At 40.7% G+C, this 20,821-nt stretch overlaps 1 protein-coding gene across 1 annotated transcript; it reads left to right on the forward strand.

Moving 5' to 3' along the window:
- The first annotated feature begins 1,103 nt into the window (after positions 1 to 1,103).
- Positions 1,104 to 19,821, forward strand: sh3yl1 (SH3 and SYLF domain containing 1). The gene is made up of 10 exons (XM_054793898.1): positions 1,104 to 1,234; positions 7,175 to 7,285; positions 9,002 to 9,115; positions 9,379 to 9,443; positions 9,515 to 9,627; positions 14,058 to 14,186; positions 17,574 to 17,718; positions 18,995 to 19,073; positions 19,223 to 19,282; positions 19,420 to 19,821. Coding segments are annotated over exons 1-10 (1,026 nt in total). The 5' UTR covers positions 1,104 to 1,233; the 3' UTR covers positions 19,629 to 19,821.
- The last annotated feature ends 1,000 nt before the right edge of the window (positions 19,822 to 20,821 follow it).

Below are 20,821 nucleotides of genomic sequence, written 5' to 3' on the forward strand. Positions count from 1 at the left end.
CTCCCCGTGTGTGCGTGGGTTTTCTCCGGGTACTTTGGTTTCCTCCCACATCCAAAAACATGCATGTTAGGTTAATTGGCGACTCTAAATTGTCCATAAGTATGAATGTGAGTGTGAATGGTTGTTTGTCTATATGTGCCCTGCCATTGGCTGGCGCCCAGTCCAGGGTGTACCCCGCCTGTCGCCCGAGTCAGCTGGGATAGGCTCCGGCATGCCCCTGTGACCCTAAAGAGGAGAAGCGGTATAGAAAATGGATGGATGGATGGAAATTAATTTCCTCTTCTAGGGGATTGATGAGCTTGACCTTATTTTGTGGCAGATGTGAGTAGTTCCCTACTGGGGCATCTTTTCCAGACTGGTTGATTTTGAGACAAATTGTTTTTTTTGTTGTTGTTTTTTTTTTTTTTTAGGTTACGTGACCAACACTTCCCAAGAAAAATCAGTCTCTTATCTGTCACATGTCAAGGAGACGTGGTCGCAGTTAGCAAGGCAGCCATGTCACCAGACCGCTGCTATTTAGCGCTGGCAGTCAAACAGTACAGGCGACAGTAATCGCATGTCACGCCATGTAGCCGCCAGCTGACTGTTAGAAATAATGTAACTTCTTCAGTATTATCTACACCAGGTATATCCAAACTTTGTGCACTGAGGTCTGTATACACAAAAATTGAAGGATGCGGGGGGCCATTTTGTATATTGACAATGCAAAAAGCAATCAAATCTTTCCAATGTAGGTCAATATATGCTAAGCTATCTAAACAAAACATCCACATCTTAGCTTTGTGTTATAGGCGACCATGCAAATTACTGTAATATCTAATAATGCATCTCATTAATAACTACTTAATTTTATTTTTACAATATGCAGAGGGGGCCTCTTAATGGTAGCAGTTAAACGATTTAGATTACACTGTGAAAAAAAAAATTATTGTAATTTGTTACGACTATGTTAGGAAAATACACACTGACGTTGTTAAATGGCCAGTACTTGCGATGTGTTTGACTAAAAAAATACGGTATCTCCCGCCACTCTAAACACACGATCGTCATCAGCAGCAGCCGGCTGCGTCCACCTGTCACGTGACCCCCGGAGGGTCCTGTGAGTGGCCTGTCAGTGCGCGCGCAGCTGTGAAAGCGTCAGATGAGGCGGAAGTAAAGCGATTTGACAATACGAAATTCTCGTGCAGAGCCTCACCTGTCGCAGGTAAACATCCTGAGCTCGACACGGAGAAAAGTAAGTTTTTTAAACTCGGCCGTGATTCATGTCTTCATTCAATTTAGGGCGTACGTCAGATGTTTTTTTTTTAATCAGTATTATTGTTTATTTTGTTCCGAACACGCAGCAACAATGCGGAAGTGTCATCAGAGAGCTGTGGCATATATAATATATGATCAATCAGCTTTCAAATATATTGTGGATCACCGGAATGCTTACATCCTAAGAAAGGTTTTAGTGGTCTTTGTCCTTTTCAGTTATACATGTTCGAATCTGATAGTTACAGCTTCTAATCTTTAGAGGGTTTGTAATAGTACTGTAAATTCTTTGCTAAACTATTTACAAAAACTGTAATCCACTCTCTTGAGTTTGAAATAACTTGATATGCCATTGTTCAGGTCCTGGCAGAGGTTCTTCAGGTCGACAATAAAGTTATTTTGATGTAATGAGCTTGTTTATGACTCAGAAGATAATTGGCTGCAAGGGGGCACCGTTTTGTGTTGTCATGGCAACATTTTCTTTTCACTACTGTGGAACATCTACAGCAGGGGTCACCAACGTGGTGCCCGCGGGCACCAGGTAGCCCCCCCTGACCACATGAGGTGCCCACAGGCCTGCTTTTCATTCAGGTTTTCATTTAATAATAACACTAGAAAGAAATGTATTCTGAAACATAAAATGTGAGTTGTGGATACCAGCATTTTGTGAATGTTTTGGTAAAACAAGCATATTTGATTTGTTTGGGTTGAAATAAGGTATGAGAATCATTTCTACAAAAATGAGTAGCTCGTGGTCATTTTCATTTTCTCAAAGTAGCTCTCGCAAGAAAAAACATTGGTGACCCCTGAACTACAGGCTGAGGGGGCTCTCCTGCCCTCTTAACGATATTGTATACACTGCTGTACTCACGTTTGAATCCTCTTATTAGAATGTCATACTTGCAAGAGGCCAGGAGAACCCTATCAGATTCTTAAATAAATACATATATATATATTTTTAAATATATATTTATGACTTTTATATATTTATGACAGCCACACTTCAGCGACCTCTATCTGACCCAGAATAGATACACTGGAATAGTTGCAAAGAACCAGCCAGAGCTGTCCGGTGGGTTTGAAAGTAAACTTTGTGTGGTGATCTAGCACTGACGGGTTACTGTTTTGAACTGTGACAGCAGATCCGGCCCAGCCAGTCTGCCAACATTCCCCCTACTGTAGCATGTGCATTCTTCTGGAACACGCCCGACACACTGTACACAGGAAGTCACCATGACCCATTACTAGAAGGTCATTTTGGCCATGTCCACATGGACACGAGTATTTTTCGTATTTTTCCTCTCGTCCACACTCAAACAGACGGCCGTGTGTAATGTCAAGCCATGTGGAGTTGTGCATCCTATGTACATACTATAGACATAACACTTAGTACGCAAAGTACATTTTCGCTAAGTACATGTTAACGTGTATATTCTAACCTAATAAGTTATAAATGCCACTGTTAATAGCTTGTAGTGTAAAGCACGTATATTTACAGCATATGTTGTAATGTAAAACATATATTAAATAACAAAACACACTAATATAGTATTATTTAGTCAAAGATTGTACTCACACGAAAGGGATGTACAGTCCTCGTTTATCCCGGTTAGTTGGTTCCTGACCCAACCACGATAAGTGAATTTCTGCAAAGTTGTATTCAGTATTAATAAACAGAATATTTTCGTAGTTGGAGCTCGGAAAACCTGTTTACGACTTTCTAAATACAATTTTTAACATCATTAGAGCCCTGTAGACATGAAATAACACCCCTTTAGATTCAAGATTCAAGAGTTTTATTGTCATTTGCATAGTAAAACAGCAGTTCTGCTATGCAATGAAATTCTTATTCTGTTCATTCTCCCAAGAAAAGAAAGAAAACACAAAAAAAATAATAGAGCACAAGAAACATACTGTATGTACCAAAAAATTAAGCAACAACAACAGAAGAGACTTTAATACAGATAAATAATACAAATAAATAAATAAATAAATAAAGTGCTGTGAGTGTGTGTGTGTGTTGCATGCGGCGTGTGTGAGTGCTTCGTTGAGAAGCCTGATGGCCTGTGGGTAAAAGCTGTTTGCCAGTCTTGTGGTCCTGGACTTCAAACTCCTGTAGCGTCTGCCTGACGGTAGGAGTGTGAATAATGAGTGTTGTGGATGTGTGCTGTCCTTGATGAGGTTGTGTGTTCTTTGTAGGACGCGAGATTTATAAATGTCTTGCAGTGAGGGGAGGGCTGCCCCAACAATGTTCTGTGAGGTCTTGATCACTCGCTGGAGTGCCTTCCTATCACGTGTTGTACAGTTACCGTACCAAACAGTGATGGAGGCAGTAAGGACACTTTCGATAGTGCATCTGTAGAAGCAACTAAGGATTTTGGTGGACATGCCAAATTTCCTCAGTCTTCTCAGGAAGTACAGTCTCCTTTGGGACTTCTTCATAATTTGTTGGGTGTTGTGAGACCAGGTGAGGTCCTCGCTGATGTGTGTGCCAAGGAACTTGAAGGTTTTCACCCTCTCCACCTCAGTCTCATCAATAAACAGGGGTCTATGCGGCTCCTTTTCCCTTGTTCTTGGGTCAATGATCATCTCTTTAGTCTTATCTGTATTGAGAAGGAGATTGTTATCACGACACCAAGCTATGAGGTCCGCCCCCTCTCTTCTGTATGATGTTTCAACACCACCAGTGATCAGGCCGATGACTGTAGTGTCATCCGCAAATTTAATGATGCTGGTGTTGTTGTGGGAGGACACGCAATCATAGGTGAAGAGCGTGTAGAGGAGCGGACTCAGCACACACCCCTGTGGGGTCCCAGTGCTCACAATTCTTGAGATGAATGTGCGATTGTGGAGTCTGACTGACTGGGGCCTGCCTGTTAGAAAGTTAAACACCAAGTTACAGAGGGAGGGTGACAGGCCAAGTGTGAGGAGCTTATTTATGAGTTTGTGGGGGCTGACTGTATTAAATGCAGAGCTATAGTCTATAAATAGCATTCTGACATATGTGTTCTGGCCCTGTAGGTGAGAAAGGGCTGTATGGATGGCAGTGTTGACTGCATCATCCGTGGACCGGTTCTGGCGATACGCAAACTGTAGAGGGTCCACAGTGGCCGGGATGCTCTGTTTGATGTGGGTCATGACTATTCTTTCAAAGCACTTCATAGCAATAGGAGTGAGTGCTATAGGGCGATAGTCATTCAAGCAGGTCACATTGCTCTTCTTGGGTACGGGCACTATGGTGGTGGACTTAAAGCAGGTCGGTACAGATGCTTGTGCAAGTGACAGGTTAAATATGTCAGCAAGCACATCAGCTAGCTCTGATGAGCAAACCCGAAGTTCACGGCCTGAGATGTTGTCTGGGCCTGCTGCTTTTCGCGGGTTTGTTTTGTTCAGAACCCTGCGCACATCGCTTACGTCACCATGAGAGGTGAGTCCTGTGTGCTCCCCAAGCCCAGCCACCCTCTCTGCAGGAGTTTGGGTGTCAAAGCGGGCATAGAACTCATTCAGCTCATCTGGAAGTGTGGTTTGGCTGGACGTGGCTACGCTACTCCGCTGTCGATAGTCTGTGATGTGCTGGAGCCCCGCCCACATGCACCGAGGGTCTGAGGTGGAATAGTAGCCCTCCAGGTTCTGTCTGTACTGTCTTTTGACCTCTCGTATGGACCTCCTCAGGTCATATCTGGCCTTTTTGTAGTCCTCAGCGGTGCCCATGACAAATGCAGACGAACGAGCACATAGCTTAGCCCTTACGTCACAGTTCATCCACTGTTTTTGATTAGGGTATTTTCTGTAATACTTGGTGGTGGTAACAGTCTCTATGCATGTGCTAATGTAGCCAGTGACAGCGGAAGCATATTCATCCAAATCAACAGTACAATCTTCCCTCCCCGCTGCAGTTTTAAACACATCCCAGTTTGTGCAGCCAAAGCAGTCCTCAAGTACTTGATCAGTTTCTTCATTCCACACTTTAACTGCTGTACTTACAGGGGGAGCTTGCTTTAGGAGTTGTCTGTATGTTGGATAAAGGAATATGGAGATGTGGTCGGCCTTTCCAAAGTGGGGTCTTGGAACAGCCTTCAAAGCACCTTTCATGTTGCTGTAGACTTGGTCCAGGATGCTATTTTCTCTCGTGGGAAAGCTTACATGCTGGTAATATTTGGGGAGAACAGTCCTGAGGTTACAGTGGTTGAAATCGCCAGATATAATGAATACAGCGTCCGGGTGTTTGGTCTCGTGTTTATCAATGATGTCATGCTGGAGGCCCAGTGCATTAGCGGTGTTAGCTCGTGGTGGAATGTAAACAGCAGTTAAATACACAGCGCTAAACTCACGAGGCAAATAAAAATCGTCTATACGTCTGTGCACCACCGTTTGTTTACGTAAACACAGACGCCGCCACCTCTGTGTTTACCAGACGCTAAAGTCCGATCACCCCGGTAAGCAGCAAATGTTTCCAACTGGATCGCCGAGTCCGGTATATTCTCCGTCAGCCAGGTTTCTGTGAAGGTGAGCACACAGCATTCCCTGATCTCACGTTGAGTTGTAAATCCTTGCTCTTAGTTCGTCCATCTTGTTTTCAAGAGAGTGGACGTTGGCTAGCAGCAGGCTTGGTAGCGGTGGCCTCGTCGCTCTAGCTTTTAGCCTAGCATGCAGGCCGCCTCTCTTGCCTCGTTTCCGCCTCGGATGCTTTGCTCGCCGGGTATTCAGCTCACCAGACCCGCAGGCTGCTGCGTTCTCCCGGCGCAGAAGAAAGCCAAAGTCTGTGAGGCTGAATGAAAGATCATGATGAACCCTGCCGATGTTCAAGAGTGTCTCTCTGTTGTAATGTACTGCGTGAGTGCATTGAATGTCCAAAATGAACAATAAAATAGCAAAAAATAGAAAAAAACGGGAGAGTGAGACAGAGACGTCTGCTACGGAGGGCGCCATCTTGTATTTAGTCACCTTTACACTCCGATTATTCTTTGTTAGCACCATAATTGCACAGGCTACGGGACCACTGCAGGGACATAAGAGACGGCCTCCATTAGCATAGCAAGCTATTGACCTAACTAGTAAGCCTCTCCAATTTACTTAGCCGAAACTTAAGAAAGTGATTCAAACGCAGTGGGGAAGAAGGACAAAGTAAGAAGCCAAAATGTACCACTTCCACACGGAATGGGAGAACTTTTTTTCACTCTATCATGTCAGACATGCCATGGCTTACTCTATGCAGTGGGAAGGTAATGTAATACTTGTATAACGTCATGTCTCATCAATGTAACATTACTGATGCCGAGTGACCAGAATACTACATATAAATTGTATTATATTTTTTTTTACTATTAATAGGCCTTAGTCAACCAGGAAACAGCGATCATTTATTAATACATTTTTGTAAAATATAGAGTGGTGGAGTGAGGGAGGGATGTTCGAACCATGATGTAACAAGGGACGACTGTACAACATTTTAAACAGGTTTCCTTGTTATACACCTGTACATAGTACAACTCGATGAGGGTGCATGGCTCGTCATTACAGGTGTAATCCAAAATTACATTTAACCTGAGACATTATGCAATAATGTAATGCAGTTACACCTCATTATGTAATATTTTGTATGTCTGTGATATAAAGCATATAAAACATGTACTGTTGTTGTTGTGATGGTTTTTCTATTTAAAGCATCAGTTTCAATGGCTTATTACATAATGCACCAAATTGTTACGGTTTCTTCCAAAAAAAGTACAGCATCCACATTTGGGAGTAACTTTTGCTATATGTAACAAGTTATAACAAATGAGGCAAAGGTGATTACAAAATGCACGCAAGAATTTTATAACGAAATACGGCAATTTTTACAAAATGAGGGGAATTTATTACATTATTATGTAATGCACTATTATTATACATCATTTGGTGGTCATGTCTCTGTCTCCAGTGAACAACCCACTTCCTTCCAACCTCAAGTCTGAGACCAAAAAAGCAGCTAAGATCCTCAGAGAATTCACAGAAATCTCCAATAGGAACGGGCCAGACAAACTCATCCCAGGTAAGGTTAACACACAGCAGCTGAAGTGAAGTCACTGCAAATGACTCTCTAAATTTTAGAGGGAGTCACTCTAAAGGCTAGTGCGACAAAGCAAACTGATGTAACTTACTTATGCCACTGATATTTTTAGTGTGAACATTGTTGAATTTGATGCTGCCTTTGGCAAGGTTTCCTGTGTGTGAGCCAAGAATTTTTAGAACAGCACACCATCATTTAAAATCACTCAGGTTTCTTTGAATTAAAGGCACAGTAACATAATTGTGTGTCTGAAGTGTGGCCTAGTGGTCAACATTTCAGCGTCGCGGTCAAGAGACCGAGAGTTCAAATCTTCCGTCTGAACATCTGTGTAAGGTTTGCATATTTTGTCCATATGTGTGTGGATTTCCTCTTGATTGATGGTCGTATAAATCAGGTGACACATTTAGCTGCACATTTTGAAATGTGGCTTGTTGCGTCACAAGTGACTTATACTGTATAATATCGTCTATACCTCTTCTGTGAAAGAAAGACAAACCCACAATGGTTACTGAAATACCTTTGAAACTGAAAAAAAAGGTAAAACAAAAATTATTATTTAACTTTGTAAAATACATTTTGACAAGCTACAAAGCTACTGGAAGAAAAATCTGGAGCTTTTTGGCAAGTCACATCGGCTTTATGTTCATAGACACAAACATGAAGCATAGAGAACAGAACACCATACCTACTGTGAAGCATGGAGGAGACTCTGTTATGTTCTAAGGCTGCTTCGCTGGCATTTTAAGACTACAAAGTTATTCTGCAGCAAAATGTGGTGCCCAGTGTCTGAAAGTTTTGTCTTAGTTGCAGTTCATGGGTCCTCCAACAGGACAATGACCCAAAACACACAATGAAAACACTCAAAACGGCCTGGACTATTCTGAAGTGGCCTTCTATGAGACCTGATTGATCTCCAGTCTGTGGAAAGAACTGAAACATGCAGTCTGGAGAAGGCACCCATCAAACCTGAGCGAGCCAAAGCCTTTTGCTCATGAGCAGTGGTCCAAAATAATTGTCGACAGATGCAGGAGTTTCATTGAGAGTTACAGGAAGCACTTGACTGCAGTAATTGCTTCAAAATGTTGTGCAACAAAATTAAGGGTTAAGGGTACCATCATTGTCCAAGCCAGTTTAATTTTTTACACTTGTCTTGAACCATGTCTGATTTTCATTCATTATTTTTTTGGAAATTTGTCAGGATTATCAATTTTTTCCTTTTTAGAAGTATTTCAGTGATTCTTGTGGGTTTTTCCTTCTACGGCATATTCTACCACATTTGTATTACCCAGGAGAAGTGACGTCATCAGGGCTACTGAACTGAAGTGAAGTGAAGAGAAGGCTCGGGTGTCTAAACTTTGTCCACAGAAAAATTTAAGGATGGAGGGGGCCACTTTGTTACATTTTATTCATTAAAGATGCAAAAAACAATCAAATGTAGGTCTACAACATTGGGATCTTAACTTTGGGTGTGAGGTGACAAAGCATATTGTTATAATATGTCTCATTAATATAGGCTCCAGCATACCCGCTTGTGAGGATAAGCGTCATAGAAGATGGATGGGTGGATGGATGTCTCGTTAATAATTCATTTTATTTTTAGAGTTTGCAGAGGGCCAATAAAAAAATGAGCTGTGCACCGAAAATGGCCCCCGGGCCGCACTTTGGACACCATTGTTGTAACGTATGTGTGTTTTGCAGCTCATGTGATCGCAAGGGCTGAGGGGCTCGCCATCATCTCAGTGGTCAAGGCTGGCTTTGTGATCACAGCAAGAGGAGGTAGCGGCATAGTCATTGCCAGGCTAGCTGACAGACGTGAGTCACATGGGGATGGGGAAATTTGCCTTTGGGCTTAGAAGGCGCTGTGCAGGATTTTTATCTGCTATATTTGTCTCTTCTGTGGCGGATGAATGACTGATTTTGTCAGCCAAAGCCAGCTCAGGTGGGGGTAACTTGTTGGCACGGCAACACCTCATGTCAATAACTACTCCAGTCTGCAGGGGTCACCATTCAAAATGCTGCAAAAAGCACAGCACTTTTAAATGTTGCTCACACTTATGATTGTCTTCTGTGCTTAGGCTGGTCCGCTCCTTCTGCAATTGGGATCGCTGGCCTGGGTGGTGGGTTTGAAATTGGCGTGGAGGTGAGTGGCTTCAATGAAGTTCCTGAAATGTCATCACATTAACACATGGCTCACCTCCCTACCTTCCTCAGGTGTCTGATTTGGTGATTATTCTAAATCAGCGTCGAGCCATTGATGCATTCACAAAAGGCGGGAACTTGACGCTGGGAGGGAACTGCACGGTCGCTGTGGGTCCGGTTGGCAGGTTAGTTTTATTGACCTGAAGGGTGACACAAGTGCGCAATGGGGTCAGTGTTAATTCTTGCAGTTTTACCACGTTGTGGTATGTTTGATGTTTTCCCATCAGCTAAGATCTTTTTAGTGATGTTGTCCTCAATTACATTTATCCAAGGGCCAGAATTCATGGCAGACACTGTGAGGGCCTAATAGTCTCATTTCAATATCTAGCTATAATGGCTACCAAATGATTACAAAATGTAATCAAATTAATTTTACAGTTTTCAACTTAATTAATCATGATTAATCAACATTTGCAACTATGTGTGAAATATGCCCTTTTTAATTTAATTTTATGAACAAAAAGATAAATGGCAGGACACAATTTTATATACACTACTCACAAAAAGTTAGGGATATTGTTATTTACATGAGTGCTTTTCCTATTTGGTCTGAATTTTAATGAAATGAGTAATAGTTCCCTTTAATACTATTATTAATGAATGAGAAGAAGCACAATTTTCATTAGTGTAACATTTATTACCCCAACAGTTTAGACAATAACAAAGATAGCCCCAAATAACCAAAACTGACAAAGTCAGTAGCAGGTGTTTCCACCATTTGCCACAATGACAGCCTGACAGCGACGTCTCATGCTGTTGTTTTGAGGCAATGCGTTTCACTCTTCCAGAAGTGCTACACGCAGTTCTGCCAGGTCACGTGGGGGTGGGCTAGAGTGCATAGGTCCTTTATGTACTGGTCATCATTGCGGTCCATCCCTCGTGGGGCTCCACTCGTGGATCTGTCATGAACACCGCCAGTAGTTTTGTGTCTTGCTGCAAGTCTGCTGGTAAGACTTTGAGACACACCAAGTTCACGAGCAACATATGACTGCCTGCTACTGATCTGAAGGTGCGCTATGGCCAGGTGGCGCCGCTCGTCCGTTAAGTGGTGTTGTTACTAACAATACCAGATTTTTATGCCCCCAAAATGTTGAAAATGATAGCATATTGAAAAGGGTTGTCTTTTTGCATTTGTTGGTATTGGCCCCAGTATGCAAGCACACTGTACACATTGAGACCATTACGTGGAAAACACAAAATGAGGTGTGTCTATCACTCTAATACAATTGCCTCCCCATCCCTAAAATCACTGAAGTGAAACAAACCCCTTACGTATGAAACCCACTGAGGACCTCACAATATCCCTAACTTATTGTGAGTAGTGTATGTTTGTATTTGTATGTATTAACAGCTCCAAATGAACTGAAAATTTAAAATCATGCTAAAAGATAGCACTTGGTCTGAAAATGTATTTACTTGACACTAGTCTATTTTTAATAGTAGCAGAACATTTTGAATCACACTCGTTTGCACACATGTTATGAGCCATGAGGGTTTGCGTTGAAAGACACTACGTAATTTTTTTAAGTTGGATTCACTGTTTTGAATGTACAGTAGATATATTTTCATACTTAACGGTACATGGTATCCAATTAATCCCAATAAACGAGGGACAATTATGGCTGTATATAAAGCTTTTGTGTATAGTTATTTTGTTTATTTTTGTAAATAGCTATTTCATAGCATAAATGTAGCTTATAAAGGGAGTTATTGTGTGGTTAGCTGGTTTGTTGACTACTATTACTATTATTATTACTATTACACTATGTATTACTATTATACTATGTATTCCTACTATTTAGTCACTTATTTAAAAAAAAAATTGTGTTAACGGTATTTATATTGTATTTCACATGTTTTAAAAAATTTTTATTTATGTGTAATTTTTTTAAAGGTGCTGTACATCGTTGGTTGCCAAAATATTTTTCTTTCTATCCAAAAAATATAAGAACACCACCACCAGCTATCATATGTTACCAAACACTGAACAAAAAAATGTCAGTTTTTCTGAGTTACCAGTGAAACTGCATTCAAATTGTGGTATATTGTTGTTTGGCCCGAATAATATAGTCACTCACTGCTTTTTGGTATTTAGATTAAATTAGATTGTACTTCATTTATTCTGCAACGGGGAATTGCTGATGTTACAGCAGCAGAGAGATACAAAAAGCACAATATACCAAATACTTATACATAAAGATAAACAATCTACCATGAAAAGTCTACTATAAACATATTAACAATATACAATAAACCTATAACACAAACCTAGCCAAATAAGTATGAGATGACCAAGTATGTAAGTACAATAAATGTGGGCACTGAAGGTATTTAACAATAAAGTTATGTTGTAAATGAATAAATAATATTGCACATGTTGACAGCTAGGTGTTAAGAAAATATATATACTTACATATACATTGACGTACATGTCCGTTACACACACACACACACACACACACACACACACACAAAAGCGGTCTCAGAGAAGTGATCACCTTACGATAGGCTATATACTGTATTTAATGATAGCTAACGTGAGTAACTAAACTTGGTCAAGTCGGTGTCATTAGTTGACGTAATGTAACTAGTGTGTGTGTGCGCATGTTATATAGGGCCGTAGCTTAGCTCGCAGCACATTGAAGCGGAGCGCTCTATGAGCAGCCGTGTATCAAGGCTGACAGCACTTTTAAGCAGGTAACTCATGGGTGATTACAAATGAAAGACAACGGTAAAAACAATGCGTTTAATTTCTTTTGTAAGCATATGCAAATCGTGATGGAAGGGGGTACCATATGAAATGTCGCCTGGAGCATCACATTGGGTAAGACTGGCTCTGCTTGCATGGGTCCAAATTTAGAAATCCATAAGCGTGCTATGTGTCAATAATTAGTGGGGATGTGATGGACTGTGTCACATTTACTATTAATTAAACACATTGGCTTGTAGTCCAGGCAAAAGTCTAATGATCAGTGTCTTTTTTTTTTTTTTTGGATATAGTTGATAGTGGCATTTTTTTAAAATTTTTTTATGCGAGCTGTCTTCTTATACAGCTGCTTTATTGTAATCCGTACAGCTTGCTGTTGCCCCTGCACAGCGGAGGAAGTACTGCACAAACGAGCAACTCTCTACAGCACAGGTGTCAAACTCAAGGCCCGCGGGCCAAATGTGACCCGCCACGTCATTTTATGTGGCCCGCGAGAGCAATTAAATAGGACAAAAGTGTGCTTTGATCAAAAACTACATTTCCCACAATGCCTATTGACTACAATACGAAGTGACGGCTCACCGCCACTAAACGACAGTGTCTCTACATCAATGCCAACGAGTTGAATTGACAAATAAACAATGATCCCAAAATGTCCAGGGAGAGAAAAGTTGATGCGGATGGAAGACCGTTTCAAGAAAGATGGGAAGGCGGGTACTTGTTTGTGCTGCAAGGAGAAAGACCGGTATGTCTTTTGTGTTACGAAGCGGTGTCGGTTGTTAAAGAGTACAATCTGATGTCGGCATTTTTACACTAAACACGGAGCTAAGTACGCCAAAGCTAGCCTTCAAGAAAAGCATCAAATTGCCAAAGAATTAGAAGGCAAACTGCGGTTGCAGCAGAGTGTGCTCACGAAATCCACAGTCAACAACAATGCGGCAGTGGAAGCTAGCTTTATTGTGGCTGAAGAAATTGCCCACGCTTCCTAGTGTTTTTCACAGGGCGCGTTTTTTGAAGCAGTGCATGCTGAAGGTCTGTGAGCAAATATCTGTTTTTAGGTTAGTTACTAACCTAAAAACCTGACCAATATACTGAGTCAACTTTTATTTTGTAATTTTTAGTTGATTACATGTTATTTATATTTAGCTGCTGTTGCAATTATTTAGTATTTGCAGGTTTTATGTTTGTATGCAGACAAATGATTGTAGTCAAACCATCAGTTGGATGCAAGACTGTGCAGCCTTTTTTTTTGTTGTTTGTAAAATGCTACATCTGTCGTACATGTTGTTAGCAGCTCACAATTGTTGTTTCTACAGTTATTAAGCCCATTTTAACTTTGACAGTTAAGTTCATGTCATAACTTGTGTTTTATGTTATTGTTCTTAATTGACTTGGATAGTTTGATCCTTGATTGATGGAGCAGTGTGGGTTTCATAAGCTGACAAATTCAAATGATCGATGTTATAACAGAGCAACAAGTAAAGATATTTTTTTTCTATGCAACTGTAATGTTTGTCACTTGAATAAGTCATAAATTTAGAGTTATTTAACATTAAGAAGTTGTTATGTTTATTTTACATTACATTTCATTACATTTAGTTTTATTTATAAGTTACATCTGGCCCTTTTGAGGACAGCCATTATGTCGATGTGGCCCTAAGTGAAAATGAGTTTGACACCCCTGCTCTACTGTAGTTAGACTGAATGGGTTACACTATTTGGATGATGTTTGGCGGGCCAAAACATGGCCGCCTATTAAGGACCACTAGGACATGTGCTCTGTGTGTTTTCTGACCTCAGTATCTGAAGGATGAAGTACAAGAATCATAAAGATGTTTGTGCTTCTAGGAATGTGGAGGCCGATGTTGCCCTGCGCAACATCTCTGCTGTCTACACCTACTGTAAATCCAGAGGGTTGTTTGCCGGCATCTCTCTGGAGGGCTCGTACCTGATTGAACGCAAAGACACCAACCGCAAGTAAGACAGAACAACCCGCTGATTACTAGAACTGTCTTTGACTGAGGATTTTCATAGTCCAATCTGATTCTCATTCTGTCCATAGTCGACTAATTGTCCAATGTTGTTTTTTAGCACAGCTAATATGAATCCTTACAAATAAACAGATCTCATTTGCGACTTTGTCCACCTCAAAGAAAACAGCTAAAACACTCAGATAAACATGGTAGGTGTTCAACAACAGTATCTTTATTTATTTAGTGACAGAAAGCAAGGTCAACGAAGCCGAAACGTGGTCACTTTCGGCGAGTGGCCATACCACTTAAAAACCCTATAAAAGAAAATACAGCATTATGCGATGATGTCAAGGTTCTGCGGTACGATATCAAGGCATTATTGGAAGACAATGCAAAGGTTAAAAGCCCTATGGACAAAACTAGAGCATTATGCAATGGTATCAGCGTTCTACAGGATGATATTAAGGCGCTATTGGAGTGTAATGCTAGCACTTTTGAGGAAGAGAAAGAAGCAAAGGAAAATATCACTGGGCAAATGAAAAATATAATTGATGAGATACTGTAGATCAGAATGAACGATGTGATCCTCACAGGGCTCCGAATTACACCTAGGTCAGAAGATTGGGTTTGTCCAAAACAGAGGAGAACCAGATGGAATGGATGTTCATTCAACAAAGTAACAGATTGTCAACTTCCTACAATCAACGGAGGTGGATGCATATCAACACCAGCGATATTTGTATATATGGCAGAAACAACACCACACCTGTCATCAAGTTCACCAACAGGGAATTCAAAACAGCATTGCTGAAACGGGGAAATCAGCTTAGAGGCACCAACTTCTACATGAATGAGCGTCTGACAAAACACACCGCTGGCATCGCCAAGAAAGCACGAGACTTGAGGAAGCAGGGAAAGATACAAAGCACTTGGAGCACCAATGACAAAATGTACATCAAGCTGAATGGAGGTCCAGGAGAAGCAAGAGTGGTTGTTGTCAAAAATCTGTTGTTGTCAAGATCTGGATGCATATTAAAGACCATACAGTCGTCCCTCACAATATTGCGGTTCGATTATCGCTCCCTCGCTATATCAGGGCTTTTCAAAAATTAATAAATGATCACTGTTTCGTAGTTGAATATGGCCAAATATTATTTCACAAATATGCATATTTAAGCAAGTTATACTCATTCTTGGCCTAAATTAAGCATTTTCAAGCATGAAAATGGCTAAAAGAACTAACTAAATGAAGTGAAATAGGCAGAAAAAGTCTAGTACAGTACTGTATTCTACATTGGCATCTAGGTGTCGGTGTTCAGTGAGACAGGCACGAGACTGTCAATAAGGTTCCCTCGGGAACACATTTACTGTGACACTGCTCGAGCAGGACTTTTATTTACGTCTTACATGGCTTCTTTACTTTTATTCTGTCTACTGTATTGGGTAATACAAGTGTGTGTCCAGAAAAAAGCAACTAGGACGTGCTAACTTGTGAGTTTCGTATTTATGTCTAATATGGCATTTCTTTTCTCTGATTTTATCTACTATATTGGGTAACGCAAATAAAAAGGTGGCTATAGGAGTGCTGTTTCACATCTTGAGGGCTAAAACCCATATTTAGAAGATTGTAAATAGGTTTTCTGTTCCATAACTACGAAAATATTCCATTTATTAATATTGAATCCTACTTTGCGGAAATTCACTTATTGTGGTCGGGTCTGGAACCAATTAACAGTGATGACTGTATTACCGTGACAACAAGGAAAATGGAGGATACAACCCACAAAGAAAGAACCATGCAGTTAGAAGGATTACATTATAGGATTACAAGGGCCTGCACTCAGTCAACACGAGAGATGGCAGGAAGTGGATCCGGATATCAACAGGGGAAAAAGGAAGAACTTTCTTGTTTACTATTTTTTTTAAACAAAAAAACTATGTACAATACAAGACAACAACAACAATAGTAATGATAATAGTAATAACGATATCTAATTTGATTGCATGGAAGAATAAGTAAACGGTGAATTAGTGTATGTTGAATACAGGAAGTGAACATATGCATTAGCAATTGATGTGGTATGGAGAGGGTGTCGGATTAAATAAGATCTGCTTCTTCCTACTCCTTTTCGGACATTGTAACATGAAGCATTCAATCTAAACTGTATGCATGTTCAAAATGAATTAAACCATAACCATTAAATCATATCATGCGTCAGAAAAGTGCACATAAAATTGGAAAACCATGGCTTGAAAAACAACTTTCCAAAACTCTGGTAGCAGCCTTATTTTTTGCATTAAAATTTGTCATAAAAATGACATCTGGATATAAAATGAATATGGTTTAACAGCCTTTCCCGTTTTAAATGATATGTTGTGTTGGTTGTTGTCACGTGATATGTAAGGAGCTGCTGACACAAGTTGCACTTTACTTTTTTCGGGGCATCTTTAGCTATTTTAGCCGTTATGAGCCAATAAAGCCACTGATGCTGAAGGTCATCCTCGTGCTCACCTCAGCTCCTTGGGATTGTGCAACTGCACTGTGTGATTTTCTTCAGGCTTAGTAAGTATAAGTCTTCTGTTTAAAGTTCAATACACACATCATTTTCAATTCTTTATTAACACAAATTAGACTGATTTTACGTCAAAATAGGCTATGTATGAGAAAAACAAAGACATTCTATGTAAAAATGTATGTTCCACAGCAGCCGTGGACACCACCATGTAGTCAGACTGGTACAGTCTTGATCACATTAAATTCTCACACGATTCAATGGCGAAGTCGATGGTGAAATCAAACTCCCTCGAATCGAATAGTCAATTTTTGAAAGACGGGTGTCCAAAGTGCGGCCCGGTGGACATTTGTGGCCGGCAACTGCTGTATCGGCCCTTGGCACATTTAAAAAATACAGTTCTAAACAAGAACACTAACAACAACAATGGAAAAAGACCAGTCATTTTATGAGACTACAATTGAAATATTACAGAAAAGTCATAATATTACAAGAAAAAAGTTGTTTTACGAGCATAAAACAAATAATAAAGTTGCAATTTTTGAAAAATTAAGTTACAAGAATTACAAGAATAAAATCAAAATATTATAGGAATAAAGTGACAATGTTACAAAAACCTCATTACGCTAGAGATTAAGCTGAGACTGCAGGCTGTTTTTCTTTAAATATATGTAACTTGTTAGCATATCTATGTAGGTTGGCTTACAAAATATCCCCGCATCCTTTTGATTTTTCAGTATGCGGCCCTCACTGGGTAAAGTCTGCACAGCTCTGTTCTATCACACCCCTACTGAACCAGCCCTGTCATGTCCCCGTCCACCACCCACTGTGGTGTTTATCATTTGAGCACCGATACAGCTGTTGGTTTGTGCTTGCAGGTTCTACTCTCGGGATGTGCGAGCGTCTGGCATTTTGAATGGCGACGTGGAGCCGCCGATGGAGTGCTATGACCTCTACCACATCTTAGACGCATACACGGAGGCTTACGTAGATGACTGGACCAGCAAAAATGCGCATGTAAAGGTAATTTTGTGTTATACTTACAAGCGTGTGACTTATTTTATTCAAACTATTGTTGCAGCAGTTTAAATTGTGAAAACAAAGTGGTGATATTTACATGAATGGGTTATGATAATGGTACTGGAAAATAGTGAGCAAGGTGTGACAAGTGGAAGAAATCTACAGTCTTTTTTTACACCAAATGTTCAGAAGTTTTAGGTTTTGCTAATTGTAGTTCCTAGTAGCTGTCAGGCTGCTGCCCAGGTTGATTCCTCAATCCCTTCCCTCGTCAAAGTGTCTGTCCCTCTCCCTCTTTCCTATGAAATGCTGCAAAGATACTCACCAGAACCACTGCAACAGGGCTTTGGTAAATTATACCACTTACTGTACACCTGACCGGCATTACTGTACTGTTGCATAATTATCTAGGCCCACGGTTGTGCATCTCAGTCGGAGGAGGGCTGATTACTGTTGTTTGGTACACTAATATCAAGTTCGTGTAGAAAAACAAACATCCGATTGTTCCGATTCCGATTGTTGGCAACAACATACAAAACAATCAGTCGTCCATTTCTCGCCAAACTGTACTGATATCTTCAAATATATATAACTTGCACAACTACAAAGCCTGCACCACGCTGTCCATCCATGTATGTGGTCAGCTTTTTTCTGTGATGCCATTTCAGAGCAATAACTAAAAATGTTGAACCAAAACAATAGTGAGTTCCCCCAAAATTACCAGGAACGTGATTTCGACAAAAGTTCCCACAGTCTAAACATGCATAGTTCTGGGGGTAGTGTTCCTGTGGTGCAAAAGGTGCTATAGTTACAGTAACAAATAATTATATTAAAATTGCAGTAAAAAAAATCCCTGCTTAAATTACATTATTCTCATGTATCCTTTCATTCAATCATTTTCTATGCCGCTTAATCCTCATTAGGGTTGCGGGGGTACGCTGGAGCCTATCCCAGCTGACTTCTGGCGACAGGCGGGGTACACCCTGGACTGGTCGCCAGCCAATGGCAGGGCACATATAGACAAACAACCATTGACACTCACATTCATACCTATGGACAATTTAGAGTCGCCAATTAACCTAACATGCATAGTTTTGGATGTGGGAGGAAACCGGAGTACCCGGAGAAAACCAACGCAAGATGTCCAACGGAGATTTCCGTCTCCTGACTGTGTGGCCAACATGCTAACCACTAGTCCACCATGCAGCCCTGTTCTCGTGTAACTGTACTAATTTTCTGTTGAGAGCTACTGTACAATCTTTGAGTATTTGTCTGTTTTCAGTCGTCACTTCCTCCTGCCAGACCTCCAGCTCCTTCTCAACAGCGAGCAGCGACCAGCATCCAGACACCAGCAAACACCGGTAAAACAACAGAAGAAGCCCAGTGGAACTGCACTTGTACCGTACATGCCCTCTAATGACATCCACGTAGAAGCAAACTTGCTTCCTGTTCCATGTTTCTCTGGACATCACCTCTTTGTCATAACATGACATCATCGCTCTCTGTACAGGTGCAGCAGATAAAAAATCGCTCTACCCGAGTATCTCCATATACAAATCTGAAACCTCAAGTGAGTTTACAGCCTCACTGTGCTGCTTCTTTAAGACTGGAGCACCCCCTAGTGGATACTGTCCTAGTTGTGTTCTCAAAAATAATTGAGAAATTTAGATTGAACTGATTGTTGATAGTCTCTCTTTGTATTTCCAGGTAGAGGAGCACCACAAGCTGGAGCTAGTAGGAACCTAGTAGTCACTGCAGTCCACCCATTTACTGGTCAGAAGCCTGGTGACCTCAGCTTTGTAGCTGGTGACCGCATCACGGTCATCACAAAGACCGAGTCCCAGTACGACTGGTGGGAGGGGCAGCTGGCTGATGGACAGGTGGGCATATTTCCTGCAAACTTTGTCACGTATTGACCGCTTCCACCAAGGGGGTTACGGGTCCAGACATGTTTTGATACAGCACCGCGTCACATATCAGACATCAGTTCCCTCAAAATGCTTTAACATTATGCCTCCATGAAGAATGATTAGGTTTTTAATCAAACTTATTGAATATTGAGTTACAAATAAATTGTGTGTTGTATTTTGTATGAAACTGAACAACTGTTAAAAGTAAATAAAGTCAAGTTTCACAAAAAGCTTCTGTTAACTGAGCTGTTCATTCATTGTTTTGTTCAGCTAGCTAGCATATGAGGGTATCCTGGATTGGTTTTAGCCTCGTATATTTCCGCTTGTCTGTAAAGTTTGGACACCCCTGATTTATTGTCTGTAGGCTAAAAAGGCAAACCAGTCATGATTCATTAAAGCCTTAAGAGAATTTTATGCACATTCCTTATGTGAAAAGCAGTGGTGTGCAGTCGGGGCCAGCAAAGCCTTCTGTGCTGGCCTAACCACCACCAGAAGCACTGACCTACATTTACAACTTCAATTCTAATATTGGTTCAATAAAAATTATATTCATTTATTCCCAACAGTGTGTTATCTTCATTGCGCGTTGCTTGGCTCCGCTGCTTCCTGCAGTGTACAATCATCCCTTGTTTATCGCGGTTAATTGGCTCCAGACTCGACCGTGACAAGTGAATTTCCACGAAGGAGAATATTTTTGTAGTTATGGCATAGAAAACCTGTTTACTGTCTTCTATGGTTTTTAACATTATTTAGAGCCCTCTAGAAATCAAATAACAAACGCTAAGTCACCTTTACATTCATGTTATCCAATATGTAGCTAATCAGACAAAATAAGACATTTAAGACAGTTTGCCTTGTAGGGGAGCAGAATCGATGGCGGACAGGAAGTGATGTGGGGTTCAGAATAGAATTTTAGCTTGTTGTGGGGTATGGCCGCGACAGTAATAGTGTTATAATTATTCATATGTTGTTGTTGTTGGTGTTATTATTATTATTATTATTATTATTATGTATTATTATATTATTATTGTGCCTGTGGTGAGATAAGTTAAACCTGCAAAAAAAGCTGCTAATTCAAGTGCCGGTGCTTTGGTGGTCTCGGAATGATTACTGACACATGGTGACCAATGTAGAATTCTACATTCACAAGTTGGTGGACTTAATGGCTTATACTGTATTTCTATTTTAGTTTATTTTGC

The sequence above is a fragment of the Dunckerocampus dactyliophorus genome, chromosome 1 (genome assembly GCF_027744805.1).
Source record: "Dunckerocampus dactyliophorus isolate RoL2022-P2 chromosome 1, RoL_Ddac_1.1, whole genome shotgun sequence".
Lineage (NCBI taxonomy): Eukaryota > Metazoa > Chordata > Actinopteri > Syngnathiformes > Syngnathidae > Dunckerocampus > Dunckerocampus dactyliophorus.

Coding starts and splice junctions, on each gene's coding strand:
- sh3yl1 (XM_054793898.1), top strand. Junction 7,286..9,001: donor GCCAGACAAACTCATCCCAG/GTAAGGTTAACA, acceptor TGTGTTTTGCAG/CTCATGTGATCGCAAGGGCT. Junction 9,628..14,057: donor GCTGTGGGTCCGGTTGGCAG/GTTAGTTTTATT, acceptor TTGTGCTTCTAG/GAATGTGGAGGCCGATGTTG.